At 43.8% G+C, this 22,308-nt stretch overlaps 1 protein-coding gene across 1 annotated transcript in view; it reads left to right on the forward strand.

Annotated features, from left to right (window-relative positions):
• LOC150095798 (septin-4-like) overlaps nucleotides 1-22,062 on the forward strand; it is a 32,770-nt gene extending 10,708 nt beyond the window's left edge. The window contains 9 exon segments of the mRNA XM_090410668.1: nucleotides 4,230-4,364; nucleotides 7,077-7,194; nucleotides 8,047-8,148; nucleotides 9,439-9,504; nucleotides 9,506-9,536; nucleotides 11,272-11,323; nucleotides 11,731-11,835; nucleotides 12,128-12,206; nucleotides 17,433-22,062. Of these exon segments, the coding sequence (XP_090266794.1) occupies nucleotides 4,230-4,364; nucleotides 7,077-7,194; nucleotides 8,047-8,148; nucleotides 9,439-9,504; nucleotides 9,506-9,536; nucleotides 11,272-11,323; nucleotides 11,731-11,835; nucleotides 12,128-12,206; nucleotides 17,433-17,558 (814 nt within the window). The 3' untranslated portion in view covers nucleotides 17,559-22,062.
• The last annotated feature ends 246 nt before the right edge of the window (nucleotides 22,063-22,308 follow it).

Genomic DNA, 22,308 nt, shown 5'->3' on the forward strand with positions numbered 1-22,308 from the left:
CCAAACGACCACCCAAAGCAAGTCCATTTGCATAATAAGCCCCGGACTTTTTTTTTCATTTCTGCACTTATCCAAAGTAACGTTCGGTATTTAAAGAAAGTTCAAATGCTTTCTCGCAATGCGCGCAGTTCTTACGTAGGTGAGGATTTTGGATCCAACAGGCGGATATTCGATGGGCATCGGGAATTGAACATTCTTTCCCAATATTCTGATGAACTCGTCACGGGTTCCAAAGACAGCGCAGGCGCGAAAATATTTCGAAAATGTTGCACTCGGAAAACATTTCATTGGCAGTGGAGTCCCTTTGGGGTCCTCATCTGAAGCAGGAACTCAATGTCTTAACTGAAGTTTCGGAAACGAAACGAGAGAGAGTTCGAGGGGAAGTTTTGCTCGGGGGGGGGGGGGAAGGGGTCGTTTCTTCGTGTTGCTTTCGTTATCACACTGAGCGTAAAATAAGGACGACCTGAAAATCTTCCGGTGGGCCGGCCCCTTAAGCAGCCATCCACGGAACAACTCCATCTCTGTCTCTCGTTCCGAATTCCAGTGCAAGGAAGTATTTTCCGTTAACAGCGGGGTCACAAGCGAGTCAATTGTACTTTCAGTCCCCAGTAGCGACAGCAATTGCACGCAGAACCTCCTCTCGTTTGAGCCAAGAAAGGTTTGTGACCGTCGTTAATGCGACCCACATACGACAAGAAGGGAATGGGGGGGGGGGGGGTGAAGCGACACGCAGTTCATCGTGTCGTCCTTTGTGCCCACAGTTTGTCTTGTTTACCCGGACGTGACGCAAACGAGACATCTTTTAAGGGGCGGTGCTAACAAGGCTTTTTTTTTTTTTTTTTCCCCGCTTGTGAGGAGGTGAAGTGAAATGTGTTTCCGTTCCCATTCTGGAATTTCCACGGAATAGCATCCCAGTGCAAGATGAGGGGAGCTTCTTTGCCTCGTGCAGAAGTGTCGATTGTCGCAGTCTTATTCTGTGGCTTCGAGTTGTCTTATCCGAAGGGTTTCAACGCGTTGAAATGATTTCGATTCGCTTCAATTCTTTTAACGCTTTTCTTGGGGGTGGGTTAATGTGCGGAGCCACTTTCTTATCTTTGCGTGTGTCCGCTTCATCAGAGCAGGCACATGACCTTGAAGCGGTCATGTGTGACCACTACAGGATTCCAAGAGTGTTTTTTTTCTTTTTTTAAGTGCCCTCCCCCCACCCACGAAGAGCTGCGAAGCACCTTGAGTGGATCGAGGGGGGGAGGGGGGGGGCGATGATCCAGAAACGGTTCCGAAGAGACGAAACAATTTTTCCCAAATAAGCAAGATGTTCATTTCACGCCCGGCGGTGAAAATCACCCCCCCCCACACACACACACACATACCTAAATTGAAATCAACCTTTTTCTTTTTGGCAAGCGATTTCGAATCTGTGGATTTTCGTTCCGCCCCGAAGCATTCTCCGGGATTGCGTTCAAACTTTTTCTCGTCTTTACGCGCTGAAGAAAGCAAACACGCGAGTCAGAAGTTTGTTTTAAGACGAAGAGAAATGCGAGAGGACTCTTTGAATTCGTGACTGAAAAGCTTTTCCGTTCAAGGCTCATTTAGCCGGTCCCACGCGGAGGGGGTCGGATGTTTTCTCTCTCGGAAACTCCTGCTTTTCGTCCCTCAAACATACGCCGTTGCCACTCGTCATGCACGGTCGTCAGTTGCTTCTGGAGTAATTTCAATCACCCTGCCTGCCTCTCTGGAGCAGAAGACGACCCCCTGCGTCACTTAAATTCGTTTCATGAGAAATATTTTTAGGAAGTTGAAACGCGGTCCGTCTGAGATGTTTTGAAAACACTTCCGACGGATTCTCCAAAAAGGTTTTAATGGAAAATATTTAAAAAAGAAGTCAGCGCTCAATTTGAAGACGACCATCCTGAATGATGGAAAAAGAGATCGTTGAAGCTCCCTCTGACTTCATGCGAGTTCATTTTAAGAGGCGCTTGGGGTTGTCAGAGATGCGAGAGCTCTTGTGGCGAGCGCTCATAAAAAAAAACGTCTTCACAGATGTTACTCTCAAGAAGTTCATTTTTATATCGCTTAGAAATTGTGCGTCCTTCGTTTCTCTGTCTTTCTTAGCCTACTTAACACGGAGAGTCCAGCAAGTACGAAAAGGCACACGAAAATTCCGCAAGAGGCGAAACCAGTTTCGCCGCTGAATGTCTTCTCGTGCAAACTAAGAAGGACCGAATTTTCTTTCCCGAATTAAACGGTTCGTTCCCCAAAATACAACTTCGTAGGAGGATCGATAATATTAAGGGAAAAAATTAATCGGGATGTTTGTTTTCCCTTTCTTACCCAATTCTTCTCGGATGGTTCCATCTTCGTTCTTCGATGCGAAAGCAACGCCGAAGACATCCAAGAGTGCATTTCGCAATCGCAATGAAAACAAAATGGCTGCCTTGAACAGTTGAGTAAATCGAAGTGGAGGTCAGAGGGATGGGTTAGCTTTCTGCATTCAAAGGACAAAACGCCGACCCCCCTTCACTGTGAACTTGTCAGTGTGTGTGTGGGGGGGGGAGGCAAATGATGTTACGCGTGTGTGTGTCGCAATGATTTTAAACGGACGAATGGCAACTCCCTCTCGCAGCTCATTCCACGTTCTCGACACACAAACATGTGGATTCCTGCGGATGTGTTTCCCCTCCGCACGTCGATGACAAAGAGGAATGATTCCTCTTTCCATTCCTCAAAGATATCTCGCGCCATCATTTTCCAGTGGAAAACACCAGCGGATGCGCAGCAATGGCGGAAGAAGTTCAGAGCAGACTTAAGAACACCATCAGCCTCAGTTTTCGCTGAAGAAAAGCCCCCTAACGGTATCCCATTTTGGAAAACTTTCCAATCAAAACCGGTTTTCTACTCCACACTTTTTCACCCCTTTCTGATTGGAGATGAGTTTTAAGTGAAAATTGGTGACCCTGTCTCGTTGACCCAGTGGACGCTGTCCACTCGATCACATGAGTCACTAATTTTCACCTAAAACTCGCTCCTAAGCAGGAATAAAAAGGACTTCTCCATCTCTGCCCGAATCTTAATTGCACCTGCAAGACGTGGTTTAAACTACTCGTATACGCTAGGGCGCGCCTCTGTCTTCAAGTGGTCCCTACTAAGGGTAACTCGTGAATGCCTGGGGGGGGGGGGGGTATTCCTCTGGTCAACTTCCCTTACGAAACTTTCATAGTTTCTACATTCGGCTTTGAAATAATGCTGGATCGAATATTCACTTGATTTCTATAATAAAAAGGTTAGCTTCTGGAAAGTAGATTTTATCGCTAAAAAAGACAAAAGAAAAAAAAATAAACAAAGTAAAATACTTCGGATTGAAGTTTTACTTGTGAGTGTTATGAGTTTTTTTTTTACAATTCCGGCCGGAGCAACGATCGACCACTCTGCTATCATAATTGAGCGTGGCTGACTTCTTGCTTCTTTTGTGGGATGGTTCCAGGAGGGAGAAACTTTCCCCCTCCGAGTTGATGGCTAACCTATAATGTGAAAGGTTTCGAGCCAGGATTGGACCCTCCACCAGAAGGGCATCGTTGATACTCACCGAGCAATCAGAACAAGAAAGAAAACACATCAGGAAAACGAACACTCCCCGAGGATGCATTTCTTGGGGTGTTTTTCTTGTTTGGTTTGTTCTCGGGGTCCCTAGCTGGATCCTGAGCACTCAGCCGGGATCGTCCTTAGCGAGTCGCTAGTCAGCTTCATAGTCCGTTGAGATGGCGATGAACATGACGGGGATTATTCTCCACTGTTTGTGATCCGTCAACGATAATGCACCCGAATCTTTCCATCTTCAAGACGTCCACGTGCCGAAACCTGAAACCACTCTCGAGGGAGAAATGCACGGACAGAAACACGAATCCCACAAATCGAAGCGCATTCCCGACGTGATTCCCGTCTCCAGGTGAAACACCCCTCGCACTTCACAAAGATCCGGCTCTTTCGTGTTTTCACTTCTCGTGAGGCGCATTTTCCCTCTTTTCGTTGTGCTAATGGAGCAGGTCTTGAACTTTTCTTTAAGGTGCCCATCACTTTGTTCCTCGTTGTGAGCACCCGAAAATAGAAAGGAATTATTGCGAGGTGGGGGGGGGGGCAATACGGATGCGATTCTCCTCCCGGTTTCACATTTGTTTTCTTAAGAATGACTTGCGGGACCGAAGTAAAGTGTGTTGTTTTGGTCTCTTTCGCAGCTGGAAGACGATCGAGAGGTACATCGACGACCAGTTCAACCAGTTCTTCAAAGACGAGAGCGGACTCAACCGAAAGAACATCTTGGACAACAGGGTTCACTGCTGCCTCTACTTCATCCCTCCCTTCGGTCACGGGTAAGTGCGTCCATCCGAAAGCGCTTTCTTATTGCTGCGTCCGAAGCATCGAGTGGTTCTTCCACAAACATCACGCGAAGCGACCTTAGGGTGAAAGGTCAATAACACCGTTCTCGTGGTAAAGCATCGCCTCTTTGGGTAGTAACAGGCCAAATTATCCGAGGCCAAAACTAAACAAACAAAATGAAACGCCGCTCATCCCACCACGAACGCAAACGCGAAATTCTTTTACCTTCCGATTTTGAACTTCCGCAAATCAACGTTCATCAGAAGCACTCGCAAATCGACGCTGTACACGAGTGAAATGCGTTTTGATATTGCGAAAGGGGGTGGGGGTTATCAGTAGACACCGGTTAAAAGTCGGACTGATGTGGGAGTTTGCCCCATTTGTTGACTTTCCAGTTGGCTCCAAAATTGTTGTTATGGCAACACTTCAATTTGACACGCAGCTGATAAAAGTAGTTTACGGGGGAAAATAGGGAATACCATTCCTCCTACGACTCTGTCTGATCTCCCCCCCCCCCCCAATCTATTAAATACAAAGCAAATAGACTTATATGGTCCTCGCAGACAGGATTAAGCATTTGCTCAAGGGCGTACCATTATTTCGGTTAATATTAACGAATATTATTAATATCATCACTCGGATGATCCCATTTAAGATGATGCCGACGTGAGACAAAATGGACAATAAATATTCCCAATAATCAAATCGAATATCTGACATTTTATAGCTTGTCAAATATGAGCCATTTTCTCCTAAGACTAAGTAACCCGTCGCTCTTTCCCCCCCCCCTCCCCCCGTCTTAGCCGAATTTGTCCTAATCACAGATCAAAATAATCCATCAGTTACTTCTCTATTGATCGTATTTTTTCTATGAATCCCACGCGGTTAGCCTAGTGGCTGTGTGATTCGCAACCCTATGCCTGGGGAAGGAGTGTCCCAGGTTCGATTCCATGTCGAAGACGTGAGGAATTTGAGGATCTTCCTCAGGCATAGCCAAGTTGGCCCGTCTTGGGCGCGGGCAGTAGGGTTTTTTCACCAGTTTATCTGGCGTTTTTCATCCGCGCAAGCAGGCAAACCGGCCCCATGAACGCATACGGAACTACAGCCATAAATACTTAATCCCCCATGAGGGGGGGAGGCTCAACTCGCCCCAACAGGAACGGGGGAGAAAAAGGGAGGAAACTCCATACGAATAAATAAGTATGAATCTCACAATAAAAGGACGTAAACCGATACTTGCGATTAAAATTAGCCATTCGGAAACCTTCCAAGCCACTTCAGGCGTTTAATAAGTGGAGTGATGGGATCACACCAGGCGATGAAACTCATCATCCACCTGAAGACAATCACATACATCCATGTCGTAGTAGTCATATATCGCAGTAGGATTCGACCCGCAGTCTGTTTCAGGAGACAGAGTTATCTTTTAATATAAATAAAATTTATATTAAAATTTTATTTTAATATAAAATTTTAAAATGTTAAATTAATATAAAAACTACTACTAAACTACTTATAAAACATTTTAGAAGTAGTTTAGTATGTAAAATGATATTTTTTACATATTTTATAATCGAGTAACAGCTGAGATGGATAAAGGAAATGGCTACACGATGATTTTGCAAAGGCATTTGACAGAATACCACGAGGAACTCTGTTATGCAAATTAGAACAAACGAGGATGGATAAGAGGGTGGCTGCTGTGTACATATCAAAAAGTGCTTTACGGAGGAGCAGAATCGGAGGAAAACAGGTGATTAGTTGGGTGCTGGGACCATTGCTGCTTAATTTGTACATAAATGAGCCTCTAGCTTCTCTAGAGATGAATTCAGGAAATAGATAAAGCTAGAGATTTAGGGGGGAGGGAGGGAGAGAGAGTTAAAGTTTAGAGGACATATTGCGAAAGTTGCTAAGGTAGCCCATAAGATTACCGCTATTGAAGAACACACTAACAAGTAGAAATATGGAAGTTGTTGTTTCTCTTTATAAGTCTTTAATAATACGCCCACATCTGGATTACTGTGCTCAATCCCTCTGTTTTGACCCCCTCGATGTCTTGGGGACGAGGAAGCAGTGAAGAAGATTCAGAGGCGAGTGACCAAGATGGTGAATGGCTTGGGAAATGTTCCCTATGAGGATAGATTGAAGGTGTGTGGATTCAGAAGTTGGGTGATAGGAGAAACAGAGGGGATATGATGGAATCATTTCAGTTGCTTATAGGATGGATTCAGGGGACACTTGGCTAGAGGGACCAGAAAGGGATCATCCCTGGAAGTTGAATAAAGGTGTTTTCGTAGGGGTATGAGGACTAGATTTTTTGCTTGGAGAGTGGTGATTGAGTGGAATGGGTTGCCAGAGTTAGTTCTGAGAGCTTGTTTGTGAATGGATTCAAGGAGAGGTGTGATGGATATTGAGTTGATAGATTGGGGTCTCCCGCGATAGATTTTCGGATTCCGCTGTCCGATGATGATGATAATAATAAAAACATATATTTATTGAGGTGTACTACTAAACGTAAAAATTGCTATTAAATATAAAAATCATTTTATACTCATGGATTTTTGTTTATCTTCCTATACTATTATCAAATTCAAATTTTTTTTTGTTTTTTTCCCCGCCGGTAGTAGCTTTATCTTGATTTTAGCAGTCTGAAATGTGCAATTGTCCGAATGTTACTCACGGTCGTTTGTCTATTCTCCGTGTAGCCTTCGTCAGCTGGACATCGAGTTCATGAAGCGACTGCACCAAAAAGTCAACATAGTTCCAATCCTAGCAAAAGCCGACACCCTCACACCGATGGAGATCCGGAAACTGAAGGATAAGGTAAAGAACTCGGCAGCGATTTATTCTTGCCATAAAAAAGCTTGCGGTTAAGTGGTATAGTTGAAAAATATGGCATATGACACACCTTTTGGCAACTCGTATAGGTAAATATGACCTATGACCATTGCTTCTGCCTTTGTATCTCCACGTTTGGGTCTGCCTCCCATGCTGGATGTATACGAGAGGCTCTGCTTGGGGTAGGTTTTTGCCTGTCTCTGAGTGGGGCCACTGCTGAGATGATGGCTCTGTCTGGTGGTGGTGGGGTAAGCCTGCCACTGGGTAGAGCCAACGCTGAGAAGTTCTTCTCGGTGATAGGGTGAGCCTGTCACTGAGTGGAACAAAGCTGAGTTGGGCAATCTTTCGGGATCGTCTAATTTTTACAGAGGTCTTTACTTAAATACACCTCAATAAAGGTCGAAACCGGTCTGGGTAGTGGCCCCTTGCCTTAATGCATAGCATCATACATGTCCGAAAGGAGATGTGCTTTGCATTATGGGAGATACTAAGACAAGGAGTGATGAGAGCTTGGTCCACCTTTACCACGAGTTGCCTCAGTCTTGAAAATACTTCAGGCGCAAACTTTGTTTGCTTACACTTGGATAAAGGAATAAATTAAATTTAGTATAACGTACTCTAATCTGCATATTTTTAGTAAACATTATATAAAATATAACGTTCATCTAAAAATAAAATTATCTGAATGAAAATTTTATTCTAATAAAATAAAAGTAAAATAATAAACATTAAAATAACAGTAACAGAATCAAATAAAGATTATTTTTTTATTACTGTTGTATTAATATATTAGGCGCGAGATGGCGCCACTAACAGGTACTTCTTTTGTATAATTAGATACTTCGGGAACTCGAGGAGAACCAAGTATGTATCTATCAGTTACCGGAGTGCGACAGTGACGAGGATGAAGAATTTAAACAACAAGACAGGGAACTGAAGGTATTCTGTTTTGAAACGTATGACGATATAATATTATACGACGTTAAATTCTTTGATAGAGCTCACCTGCATTCATTTTACTTTGCTTTGCAAACAAGTCATTTCGCACTTGTCACAATCAAAATATTTTCTTAAAAAAAAAAAAAAATTAAACGTTTGCTAATCGTGACAAATTCTACTTCTGCAGGATGTCCAAAATAATATGACAACAAAATGCAATAACAAATGAGCATCTTCTTTTTCAGCTGTTTTGCATTTCGTTGAATTCGAGGACACGATCTTTTGTGCCTTTTTAAGGGGGGGGGCGATAAATTGGGCCATTCTCACTCGTGAATTGCAAGTGAGCATTTCTCTCTTCAGAAATAACTAAATTCGTGTTTTTCAATTACTTTTGCATCGCTGACCCGCAGATCGAACACGGAACTGTTTTGAGGTCTTCAACAAAGCGATCGAGTGGGCCAAGAAATATTCACTTAAAATGCTCTTCAAATATTCCGCCTGTTCTGCTCGACTCGACTTTTGACGATCTTGTAAAATTAATTCCTTGCACTTGGGGGTTCTCGGGCCATTCCAAATCGAGGGGGTTTCATCCAACTCCGATGGAACAGAAGCCGGGATTTTAAGCTGTCCAAATAAATGATGTAACCAGTGGGTGGATTCTTTCGGATGTCCCTCCCCATTGAGTAAAGGGCCGCTCTTTTCTTTATTACACATCTTTAGAGGATGTCTTATCGAACTCTCGACGAACCAACTCAAAAGATGAAGGCGATCTTTTCGAATTTTTGTGATTCTGTCTCCAACTAATCGAAAACATTCTGAAGGCACCGCAACTTAAAAAGCTTCTGTTACTTGAGAAGAGAACCCGAATCGGGACCGCTCTTTCGCTTACATTTAACTGTAATAATAACGATAAAAACTTGGCCAGCAATCGTATTGGGTACTATCCCTGGGAAGAAGGGGGAGCGGAAGGGATGGAGCCTTCAAATGAGAGGTTTCTCATTTTCTTCAAGGAATGATCGTCTTTAAGTAAAATGAAGTCTCAAAAGTAAATTGAAAAACGAAACGGACCCTCAAAACGCAACCTTTTGTTTTTTAGTGTTAAATTAAAAGAAAAAATTATAATGAACGAAGTATGGAACGGGATTGGGAAATACAGTTCGGATTTTATTGAAACCCCACTTCGACATTTTCGAAGCGGTCCCCGATTAAAACGAATTTCTCACACTTTGTTGCCTTAATTAATCCCCCCCCCCTTCTCCTCCTTTCACTCCATTTTTCCTTTTCTTGCAGGAGAGCATCCCTTTTGCTGTGATTGGAAGCACTCAAGTGGTCGAAGTGAACGGCAGGAAAGTTCGGGGGTCGACTCTATCCCTGGGGGATCGTCGAAGGTAAACGCATTTTCTTTCTTTTTTAAGTATTCGTTTCGGTCTTAAATGAAAGAAAAAATTGTTCGTCCGTTTCCAGTGAGAGAGCGAAGAATGAAAGTGACCCCTCGCTGATGCTTTCGTGTCTCGTTAAAACCGGATATCCGGTGCCTTTGTGAGGACACCGTTGGGATGACCTTGAATCGGAAATCGCTTGACCTAACTTGACGGTGGAAGTAACTCAACTTTGCCCGCTTCCTCGCGCAACGATAATCCACGGGAGTGTGTGTGTGTGGGGGGGGGGGGAATCCTTAAATATCACGTTTGATCAATTTCCCACAGAGTTTTTCGCCACCCACTTCCCTGTCGGATAGGGAATTGCCCTTCGGCATTTGCGATTATTTCGGCCCCTTCGCCCCAACAATCCAACTTCATTTCTTCTTTTTTTAATTTCAAAACGATTGCGGTTTTTCTTTGCTACGCTTCAGAATCTGAAATACTCTCGCCGACAGGAGCAGTGGTGTCCAGAGTAGTAAAGGCGTTCTTTGCGTTTGACCCGAAGAAAACGAAGGAATTAGGGAAAGAAAATTATCTCAACTGTTTCAGGTTGAATAAACGAACGACGTTTATTCAACCTGAAACAAACTGCTACGTTAGGAAACTAATGCTAACCATTATTAACGTCCGTCGGCTAAACCCGCTTCCTCCCTCGAGCCATTGCGGTATGCCATCGCAAGGAGGACTCGTTGTGCGATCACTGATTTGGCGCAAGCACTCTCACAGGCACGCGACACCATCTCATTAAACCAACGAGATGGGTTTATACCGAAGGGGAGGGCCCTTCGGTATAAACCCATTTGAGTTTGAGGGAATAAGCAAGCGCCATCTTAACACCTATGAATCCAAGAAAATAGGCGACCTCAAAGAAAAGTGCTTTTGCGGTCCAGAAACAATTTTTCCGGTTCTTGTCTCTCTCGGCTTTCTTTTAATTGATTTATGACGTCCTCCCCCGAGCTTTTTCTTCCACGAGGGGAGATCGACACAGATTAACTTACCCTCCGTTGAATCGACCTGATGCAGAATCCTTACATCCCGGGTGGGATTTGAACTCGGATCTGTTTTTCAAAGCTGATTAAAGACGTTCCTGTCACCACACCTGTCTTTCCGAATGTCAATCCGCAGATAAAATGACCGTGGGTCAGATATTCGTGGAAACCTGAAGTGGAACTCTTTTTTCAAGTTCCACTTCAGGCCACCAATAAGCAAGGACATTCAGAAGAAGAGAAATATTCCAGCTTCGAATTAACTGCGAACGTCTTATGCATGGTGCGTGATAATAATTCCAGCGGGTTGTAATTCGGTCTTAAACCTACCTTTACGGAGTGTAGAGAGGCGGTCTCAGTCTTGATCCAGACTCAGCGCGTGGGCTTCTTTTGCTGCCGGATATCCAATCGAAGCATTTTCCAAACTGCCGCGTTGTAAATTGCACGTGCATGCGTCTTGCTTCTCCGTTGGGTGCGGACGGTTTGTTTTCGATTTATTTTTTTTTTTCATAAACACCAATGAATAGTCTTTAACCCCCCCCCGTACTACTCAACCACGGAGGGTGCGGACGGTTTGTTTTCGATTTATTTTTTTTTTCATAAACACCAATGAATAGTCTTTAATCCCCCCCCGTACTACTCAACCACGGACTCTTTTTTTTTTTTTTGGAGCGTCAGCGACGTGTTTTATTAATTGAAACTTTTATCTTTTTCAGTGGAAAACCCGAAACACAGCGATTTTCTGAAGCTTCGAACTTTTCTCATCAGGTGAGCATTTCTTTCTTTCTTTCTTCCTAACTAAGAAATTAGCGAATTAAACGTTTCTGAAATTTTTGATCGAACACTTCAGAAAACAGTCACGTGACGATGAAATATTATCGCATCGAGGACTTGCTCTTCGCATAAAGAGCACGATACGATATTTGTGCGACCTTCAATTCCGACCACTTTCTTTCTTCCTGCTCCCCCCCCCCCCACAAAAAAAAACTCAGTTCAAAAATAATCGATGCCAATTTGACATCACGTGATGATGATGCTGCCAATCGCATCGCATCTGGTTTCTGTTGCCGCGCTAATCTTCTAAGGAAGGGCAGCACCGCGCATTCAACTCACATTTAGCATTACTCTGAGTGTTTTATTTGCAACCACGTGACCGTTTTATTTACTCTTTTCAGCACCCACATGCAGGATTTGAAGGATGTCACTCGCGACGTGCACTACGAAAGCTACAGAGCCCAGTACATCACCAAAATATCGCAGCAGGCGGCCCGAGAGAGGAAGTGAGTGCTTCATTTGAGAATGAATTAATTTTGCAATCAAAAGGGCGTGATGAGTCTTCCACTTGCAGAACCAGTCCGTCGGATTGTTTGTTTGCTTAATAAGTCGATTCATTTTGCGTGTTCAGCCCTTTCTCGACGTCAATTATAAAACGGACAAAGTGCTGGGACACCCACCCGATAACGGGAAAAAATTTGAACTTCCGTCGTGGCTGCGTTTGCAAGGAGGAGACTCTGAGGCGTCCTTGGGTTAATCCAGAGCGGTGGAGTGAGAGGGATTTTATTGTCTTTTCAGCAAACTGCGGAGGGATTCCGGACCAAACTTCGAGGCCGTGTCAGAAACAGATCGACTTCTGCAGCAAAAGGAAGAAGAGGTGAGGACAAAGTGAATGCGTAAGTTTAGTGTAGTTAGTTAGCTGGGGAAGAAAAACAATGTCTTCTTACTATCGCTTAACCTTTCAGGTTTTCTCTTTAATTTCGCGTGTTTGCTGCTGAAATGTCTCAGTTTAGGGCATCGAAATCAGTAACGATCGTGCAGCGTCTCACGTGTTCACTGCACATGCGCCTTGAGTTTGCGTCTCCTAAGAGTGGTGCGGGAAGTCGTACAATTTTCTAATTAATTACTTATTAAAGGTTTCGTATAGAAAACCCAAAGGGTTATTAAAATGCCAACTTTGTTCGACCTTATTTCCCTCGTGGCCGATTATTCGGCCCAGCACCAAACCCAAGGAATGTCTTCTCGCGAGAAAAAGAACCGAGGTTGAGGAGATCACGACAGCGCGAATGGCGACGTCTCCTAACAACGCGAGTTTGATGTACATTGCGTTCTCACAATTCATGGTCGCATATTCGCCCCTGGAGAATTACGGAACCTGTCTTTAGGAAAAGCTCCTCACACACACACACACACACACACACACACACACACACACACACACACACACAAATGCCCTGACGTCAACGAACCGAAAAAGCACCGACTGATTGTGACCTTCGAGTTAGCTCTTCCCGCTGGTTTGGTCTACTTTCGGAAAGCTAAGCGAAAGTGTTTTTCGAAAGGGGACCTCGTCATTGGAGATTTCGTGGAAGAAGCCTCACGAAAGCCTTTCTGCTCGGGATGGGCGTTTCCCCGCGGAGGTCAAAATGATTTAAGCGATGTCAGAAACAAAGTTTCGGAGGTGTTGGAAGGACAGAATCGGAAGATCCAAAAGCAACATCTCGAAGGTGATATTTGAAGGAAGAACAGTTTCAAGAGTGCCAGAAGACTGAGTTGAGTTCTTTGCATTTGCAGCTGTTCTCCCGCCCTTTTTCTGGGCCTTTCTGATAAAATTTGGAATTTTTTAATTTCCACAAAACGATTAATGCATAAACCGATGATGCGCTATTTTATTAAATATCTTCATTTACGTGTTAATATTTCGTATAAAGGAAAATTTGTGTTTAAAATTTTAATGACGTCAATTCTAAACAGAAAGAAAGGCCCAGCTCGTCTATCACGTGATAAATTTACTGACAAAAATACCGTTGAGAGGTCTGGTCTTTCAGTCAGAGACCGCCCATTGCAGCCTGAGCACGAAAAATATCAGCACGAGTTGATATTCGCCCACAGCGTGAATCGTACGCAGATGTTATCAGTGGCGTAGCTAGGGGAGGGGGGGGGAGGTACGGGAGGCACTTTTTCACGTGAGACGCAATTTTATTTTCGACGATTCTTTTATTTATGTTAACTTGGTAATTTTTGTTACTTAATTAATAATTAGTTTTTAAATGTTTTAATTTATTCGACGTCGTTTTGACTTCCTGTAATATTTTTGGTGTGCATTGAGAGAGGCGGCAAAAGCTCGAGCTACGCCACTGGATGTTACTGTGGACAGTTAGGTTAGGGCTGCGCATGTCAGACAGATTTCACTGGCGCGTAATTCGGGCACTTCCACCATTCAAAAGGAGAAATTCATCACGGGGGGGGGGGGGGGGCAAACCGCACTGCAATGAGCGCAGGTGTTCTGCCATAACAAACGAGTTCTTCCCGTTGAGGACGGGGGTAAACGTAAAAGGTGCTTAAAGTGTTACACTTGAAGCACCTTCGACGTCTCATTTCTAATCTGATATCCTGTTCTCAGATGCATTTCAACGATGTAATATAAGAATTCCTATTTCAAGAATACGCTTCGATCAGAATGTGTAAAATCAAATCGAATATTGATTGCACGATAGATGTCGCTGTCGTCCATTTGATTTATATTTTATTATTTATTTAGGATATCGAGTGCTAGACATTCGGTCTGGCTCGTATATTTAAATACGTTATTTACTTCTTTTAATGTCTGGGCTAGTTTTATCTGCAGCGCGCGCACACACACACACTGTACAAAATAAGGGAAGCAGACGACTTCGGGAAAATATACTTTGCAAAAGGAAGTTGGAATATTCGATAAAATGGCGTTAATAAAATGCGGATAACATAAATCAAGTACCAAATATGCATTTCTATAGATAATATTTCTAATAAGAACGCCAAATCAAATCCGAGCTGTTAAATGGTCCAAGCAAAAACGACTCCACAAAGTGTTTGGTTCCGTTTTTCTTGTTCTGCCAGAGGGCTTTTTAAACACTTCAACTCGCTGGTGATGATTTAGAGTTGAACGTAATCCCTTGGAGATCCCCCCCCCCCCCCCATCCCGTTAGACTTCGAATTTTCTTTGGTTTTTCCATTTTAAATTCGGTATTGTGGAAACGCCATTCTTAATTCGTTTAAGCCACGAATAGAGTTTCGGCAACTTCCGTCGAGCGATTCCCAAGTGACTTCAGGAAACCTAAGAGGCGATGAAGCCTCCACTTCCGCAGCCATTTCAGGCGAACACCCCTGCGCAGATTATGGAAGAAAAGAAATCAAAGTTCATTTTCTAATATCGATGATCACGTGATGTTGCATTGACGACTGTTTTTTTATTTTTTACCACATGATGCGTAACAGGGGAAACTCGACCTCTCAGCCCCCCCCCCCCTCCTTTTTAAGTGATCACGAAAATGTCTATTCTGAACATTCAGACAATCTGAACTTTATTTGATTTTTTTTTTTTTTCTCTGCAGTTCCGCTGTAACGTCACGTGCAAATCGACAACCCGAACGAATGTCGTCGCCTTCCCCAAACAGAAACCAAAGACGTCGTTTCAGTTGACACACATTCGACATTTCAGTCGATGTTGTCCAATTAAAATGGCTTCGTAAATGGGTTCAGTTTTGTGGTTGACATTACGACCGCCGCAGTAACTAACGCCTAATTAAGGCGGTGCTTATAAAAGAACGCTGCTTTCCTAGACGGGATTCGGAACCAGGACTCTCGCGAGGTGTGTGTGTGCGCGCGCGCGGGGGGGATTATGTTTCCATACGCTGATAAACGAAAGCCTCTTTCTCGATTTCAATTAAAAACGAAGTGGACTCGATTAGCGCGTGGTGTGTCGTTTATGACGATGGTTATTCCGCTTCAGGATTGAATGGTCGTGTTGATGAACTGGCAACCGAATCTGCCCTCGAACCAAGGGTTGTTGTGGGTGGATCAAACCCCACCGCGATCATCGCATATTTGCGAATGACATTGTTTGACCTTTCGTAGCTCAGCATGAGAGTAAATCGTGCAACTGAGTGGCTTCAGGTATCGACTTAGAGCGTGCACCATTCAAACCCACGGTCCTCGCTAACGGATCTGCTCAAGTGGACAGTCTTTTGTGGGCGGGAGAAGAAAAGAAACAACGTGGGGACTTTAAGGGTCTTCGAATTAGATCCCTCCTGTCGGGGATGAAAAAATGTTACTAAGGGGCCAAAGTGGCCATTCTGGATTACTTTACAAAGCCAAAAAAAAAAAAAAAGATTAACTTATACTCCGATATTCTCCAAACTTTTAGCTCCTCAGCTTAAGATGGCAGCGTCAAGGGTGGTCCCAAGTGTTCATTCAGTAATCAACGCATCGAAATGAGAATGGCGATTTCGTTTCGCTTCTTCCCTCAGATGTTCGGGAGAACCATTTCTCCGAAACTTCAATCCAGGACAGCAAATGAAGGTTTTCCGCCCAGAGAAGACTCCATTTCGTGATATTTCACTCGAGATGCGCCCCCCCCCCCCTGATTGCACGACTGTTTCACAACTGACTTCGGAACCTTCCTGTTGGTTGTCTCCAATGGAACCACCACCCACGAAAAGGTTATATTTGGAAACTGCTGCGTGGGCTAAGCACTTTTCTCCTGTTTTATTTCATTTAAATTTATTCTTCGCACAGTCTGGAAACCCTGCCCCTGAGACCAAACATGAACCTTTATCAAGCCACTTCAGGCCTCCACTAAGCAGGGAAATGGTCTTATGAAAATGAACAATGAAATTCATCTCCCGCCTAAAGACAATCCCAACCCCCCGTGGAGGGATTCGCATTGGTAGCTCGTCGGATGGAGACGGATCCACTAACTACTCGGGCCGCAGGTTCATGTCCCGCTGGGCTTTTCTTCTACGGAGCGTTTCTGCAGTTTGTTCTCCGTCTGTCAGCACGTGGGCTTGCGAGATAAATTTCCTCTCCCGGTACGAGACTCCGCTTATTATTGGGATCCTGGGGTGGGGTGTTTCTGTAGAGTGGGTCAAAAGAGGACGCCTCGTTGCCCATCCTCAGTCAACCCCCCCCCGCATTTCATCGCGACCTTGTCTGCAATTCTAATACTCATCGTTGCACATCGTGAATAAATCCCGTAAAGTAGCGGAAATGTTTCTCTTCGGAGTCCACCGGATTGCCTTCTCGTTTGTCTTCCGTAAATGGTTAACCCTTTTTCAAATCTCTTTTCTCCGTAGTTTTTAGCTAAGGTTAGAGCAAAGCTTGCGTCGTTTCCTTTTCGGCCTGAAGCCAACCTGATTTTCTCTCCAGTCCTCGATCGTTTCCTTGCGTGCATCTGGTGACTTCATAGAAAAGTTGAGGCCGCCACGCCTAACCTTCCTTTCCCGGTCCATTCCAGGGCTCAGCCGTTTTCGCATCTTTAATTTTACTCGAAGGTCATTCCATTGCGGTTCGTTGCAAACGACCTCTTCCGTTGTGTGCCGAGATATAACTTTCGAACGATATTCTATCATTGACCTGTTCTCGCTCTCAAATCCGTATCTATCACAACCCCTACACCGTCGTGCTCGATGTATATCCATCGCCATTCTCAGTGTCCGACTTGTGCTGCAGTTCCCAGCTGAGCGAGAGCTCACACGCTGGGCCACAGTAACGACGCCATCCGTGCGAAAAGTGTTTCAACTCGTCATTTCGATGACGTGGATGAGATTTCGTTGACTGAATAAGTTGTTTCTGAAATTTTAGTGCCTAATTAAAAAAAAAAGCATAAAATACTTTTTTGTAAATTAATTACTCAGAATCGTTACAAATTGTGATAATTATTTCATCTGTGAGAGGGAGTGGGGGAAGAAAAAAATACCGCCTCCTTGGAAGGCGGTATTTTTTTTTTGATAGATATTTTTTTCAGAGTTTAATAACACGAGATGATTTTGGGGTTGTTAACAGGCTTCGAATGTATTTTTTTAAATTTCCTCGTCCGATGACTGCTGTGTTTTTTCCCCCGCAGATTCGGCGAATGCAGGACATGCTGAATCAGATGCAGGAGAAGCTGAGAGCCGCAGGCAATACCACGACCGACAACAGCACCGACTCCGACAGTCGAAAGGATAACGACAGCGTTGTTAACCTGTGACACGAGGGTTCGAAAATCAAACGGAAGTGATGACCTTTGCTCTTTAAGAAAACGCACCAGCGGCACGTTCGCTGCTAAGACATTATCGATACACGGAAATGTGGACCACTTTTTGTGTTGTGCGAATCCCCCCCTCCCTCCCTCCCTCCCCCGGGGTCATCACCCGAGGAAGCGAGTTAGTTATTACGATATCAGCGGCAGTTTTTTATTGTGCAAAATCCGACCGTTCCCTGAGTTGAGCTCACCTTCAGCAAAAATGTGTGTGTGCGTGCGTAATGTTAAGTAGGTGGGCAACATTCCTATTTATAAACCTTTGTGAATGGCCCTCGCATATAAATGCCACGTTTTCCCACAGCTTCCTCCCTTTGCCTAATGTTAACACGTGTGTGGAACTTTTTTTTTTATGTCGTCGCGATTAATGTTTCACGCGCAGTGATTGAGCCCCTTGAGAGATCCGCCTTAAATAGATGTAGAATAAGCTGTTCGTTATTCGTTGCGAGTTCTCCTCAGTGGAAGCCAAAAGAAGTCCGGAGATGGAAGGAGAAATTCGGCGCTTATTTCGCGGAACATCCCCCAGTCGAGATCTAAATTAAAGGGGGGGAAAAGGGTTATTTCCCTTTTCTTGGAAATGCTTTCTTCCTTGTCCGTTCAGTGTCGAACCCGCTTCATTTCTGGAACGCAGTATTGAATCCAAGTTTCAAGCTTTAGATTCAGTGACGTCATCGGCCTACTTCTGTGCGAATACAAACTCGTTGCGATTACAGCTTGGCGTTACTTTGGTCTCCCTTTTTGTGGATGGTGGGTACTTTTGTATGCCCTCCCCATCTGTCTATCTTTTGACACGTTCCTTTTTTTTTTTTCTTGGGCGTCTTGTCTTCGTCTTTTCTTTTTTTCTCTTTTGCATCTGTCTGTCTGTGCATTTGTAAAACAAATGCACACTCGCCGTGTTTTGGTTTTTTCTGTTCCTCTATTTTCTATCTTTCTGGGTGGTTTTGTATCTTTTCCCTCTGCGCATGTCTTCCTTGGGTGCGTGCATGTTGTGCGTGGGGGCGGAGGAGTGTCCACTGCTTTTGTCTCTGGGCTTTTTTTTATGTTTGTTGATTTGTGGTGTCCCTTTTTTACGCTCGCAGGTTCGTTCTCTCCTCACAAAATGATGTCATTTTGTCTTACTGTTTTGCTTTCTGTTCTTCTCGGCATCTCTTTCCTCCTTCCTGTCTTTGCGAGTTCATATCAACCTCGCTCTGCCCACGTGTGTTGCACGCACTGTTTCGATCCAGCTGTTGTTTTGTGAAGTGGGTGGTAATTTTTATTGTTCAAAAGGAGGTCGTTCGCTTAGCGAGAATACCTGCAACCAAGGTGTGTGTGGAGCTTTCACACGCCCCCTTTCTTTATCACCGCAACGTCCATGCTGATGTTTCCTGCCACCCAACAGACCAATCTGAAGGGAGAAAGAAAAAGAATCCCAATGCGATTTGTGCATTTTAAACCAATGAAGCTTCCAATGACGCTTCCTTGGTTTAAATTATGCTGCTTAAAGAAAGAAAAGCTCGAAGAGACTACGATTTGGCGGAGTTAGAGGATGCTCAAAATTCACGAGCATTTCCTATTCAATAATTGAATTTGTTGGAGTTTAAGCTCTCGGATCGATTTTTTCTTAAGAAAAACATTTCAGTTTAAATTGGGCCACGAAATGGTTTCTATCTCGATCTTGCTTCTCATATTTTCTTTCTTGCTCGACTGTTATCTTTTCGATCAAGTTTTATCGCTCTCTCGATCAGAATGCTTCCAGTGACGGATTGTGGAAGTGAACAACACGTTCTAAATAGCATGTAAAAAAAAAAAAAAAAGTTTTGAAGCTATCTTTGATGCACAGTTGGAGAGAAATGTGGCGCAATACCCTCGAAGAAATCCTCCTCCCTCTCGGATTAATTATGGAAGGAGTTTTTTTTTTTTTTTTTTTTGATACTGTTATTTATAATGGTTGTTGCGTTTCCATCTTAACAAAAACGACTGCAATCCTCCGAAAGCCAAATTTGTGGTGTTTGGAGCGATGTAGGTTAAATCAAGTCATGTGATCAAAGTTGATTCAGCTCTTTTATTCACTCCTTTTAAAAATCGCTGTTTTTTATCCTGGTTGAATCGACACTGCGGATTATCCGGATTATCCCAGTGCTATTTGGAAGCCAAACACGGCTCGATGAGAAGATCTCTTTATAGTTCAGGCTTGTGGCTTTAACCTGCGACACAGTTGAGAGCGTGTGTGTGTGTGTCAGCTTTTAGAAAAAGGATTAGCGAACTGATTAAAGTGAATTCTGAAAAAGCGGTTCGTTCGCAGTCGTCTTGACGGAGCTCATAGTTGCACGTGAGATTCCTCTTTGTTAAGGTAGCACCAACTCGGGTGAGACGGTGCGCTGAATGGTGATGTGTTCGCCTACTTATTTGTAGTTGGGTCGAAGACGACCACATTCAAAACGACCGGGGCTCAGCCTTGTTGCGTTTTCATTGCGCCCCCGCTAGAAGGGCAGGAAAAACATCAACAGGAAATGTCGAGAGTCCTTCGACGGCATCGCTTATTGGAGAATTTGCATCCTTCGCTCCCAGCAAAAGTTTCTGCGATGTTTTTAAATTAGCCACTCCTGAAAACAATTAAAAACGCCACAAAACTTCGCTCGAGTCTTTCGCTAACGAAATCGAGCTGTCATTTGCGAGACGAGTTGTTTTGGCGCAGTCGATGTTTATTCTTCCTCGCGCAGCTGCGACCACTCCGGCAGTTGAAACACACCGAGATAGCGCTTCTTAATCTGCGAGCGGAGGTCTGGAAATCAAACAGAAGTGGAGACCTTTGCTCCTCGAGAACAGTTGAGTAGCACGTTTCGCTACTCAGACGTTATCAACACGACGGAAATGCGATCGCTTTTTGCGAGCACGTGCGTGATTTTCCCCTCCCCGGGTTGAGGTTCGAGCCGGAGCTGCTTTTCTGAAACAGCCGATCGTTTCTATTTCGCTCGGTTTGGATCGCCTTCAGCAAAGCGTGTTTGTAAAAATGGGAGAGAGAAAGAACGGGTTTGTCTTCGATCCGTGTCTCGCACCTTGTCACGATGTCAATGTTTTTCGTGGACATTCGGCCGAAACTTGAAGAATTCGGATTTCAGGTTTGGTTGTTCAATAAGAGTCGAGCCATCGCGCCGTTAATTCCTCCTCGCCAAAAAGGGCAGCAAATGAAAACTCTGATTTAACTAAATGGTCTTCGACAACTCTGTGAGTGGCAGAGGAAAGGAAGACGAAGAGATGTCAAAAGCCTTTAATCTTCTCTTTCCGAATGAATTCCACCCAATCTGATGGACACATTTTGGCAGTCGCTGATGAAAGCATTTGTGCGCATGATCGTCTTTTTTAACGTCTCCTCGTATTTCTATCTGTTTGTGTACATCAAGTATTTCGGGGTGTTTCGATGCTTGAATTTGTCTTCCTTTTTTCCATCGCATTTTTTTAATTCTGACCTTGTTTGTGCGTCCTTTCATTTTTCTAAGTCGTTTTCAGGTCGGAAACATTCCGTTTTTTTAATAAATAAAACTTGTGTACAGTTTTTATACGCAGAGCTTTTTTTCATTTTCTATTCGAACCGCTTTTGCACTTTCGCCTGATGTTGTCACTCAAAGTCTCGTGAGTGTCCACGTTGATATTTCGTGTCGCGATTTCAGCCGAGAGCTTCGATATTGCGCGTATCCTAAATATCTCTCTGTTATCTGTGAATCCGTGTCGTCGCCTGTAGCTTTAGCTTTTCCCTATTCTTAATAAAACGGAGCGATAAAAGAAGGAAGAACTCCTTCCTGCGAATAAAACTACTCATTTGGTGTGTGCAAGAAAATGTCCTTTCGGTGCTTTAAGATGGGAAGGTGAAAAACCTTTTCGGATATTAAAAAAAAAAAAAAACTTAGCATGGATTAAAATATTTCTGCGCTTTTCTTTCTCGTTGAATTATTTGCAGAAGACATCGTTTGTGGAATTCTATCCTTTGTATCCCCTAAAGACTCTCGAGATTTGGCAGTTGTGAAAATAAACGCTTCGTTCTTAAACTCTCTTAAAGATTATCACAAAATTAAAGCAATCAACGCATCTCCCCATCCGACTGTTATTTTTAACCAAATCGAGCGCCGAGATGTTTGGCTTTTTATCGAAATCTTTTCTTGTAACTGCGACACACTCGTCAACACTTGGGTAGTTTTGTGAGCAAGTGCGGGGGTTGGTGTTTTGGCAACACTCCTTTGCCCTTTCGTTTTCCAGAAGGAGTTCTAGCTGCATGTTAGAGGAATACCCTTTGTTGGGATTCCCCTTTACTTTTTGCTGGGATTATCCTTTGTTGAATTAACATTTGTTAAAGAAATAATAAAAAACATTTTTGTAGCCCAACTCAAGGTGCTACGACGCTGTATTACGATGTGTTTGTGTGTATTTATTTGCGGTTGGGTCGAAGATGACCATATTAAAAACTATTGTGACACAACTTTGTTGTTCTTGTTTTTATTTATTCACACCAAAACCACAGAATGTCGTCATAATAAAAGGAAAGAACATTTAAATGACAACACTTATATTTCTTCATATTTCTCCAACTCAACGAACTCAATTTAAATTTGATCGCATCGTTTCCATCTGCACATCCACCAGGATCCTCGGACTTCGTGCGACCGCTGTTTCCTGTGCGGCTTTAAGATCGGAAGCAGAATTGAGAAAACGAGCTCCTCAACCG

Source organism: Typopeltis vanoorti, chromosome 20 (assembly GCF_054136105.1).
Source record: "Typopeltis vanoorti isolate ZY-2024b chromosome 20, IOZ_Tvanoo_1.0, whole genome shotgun sequence".
NCBI lineage: Eukaryota > Metazoa > Arthropoda > Arachnida > Uropygi > Thelyphonidae > Typopeltis > Typopeltis vanoorti.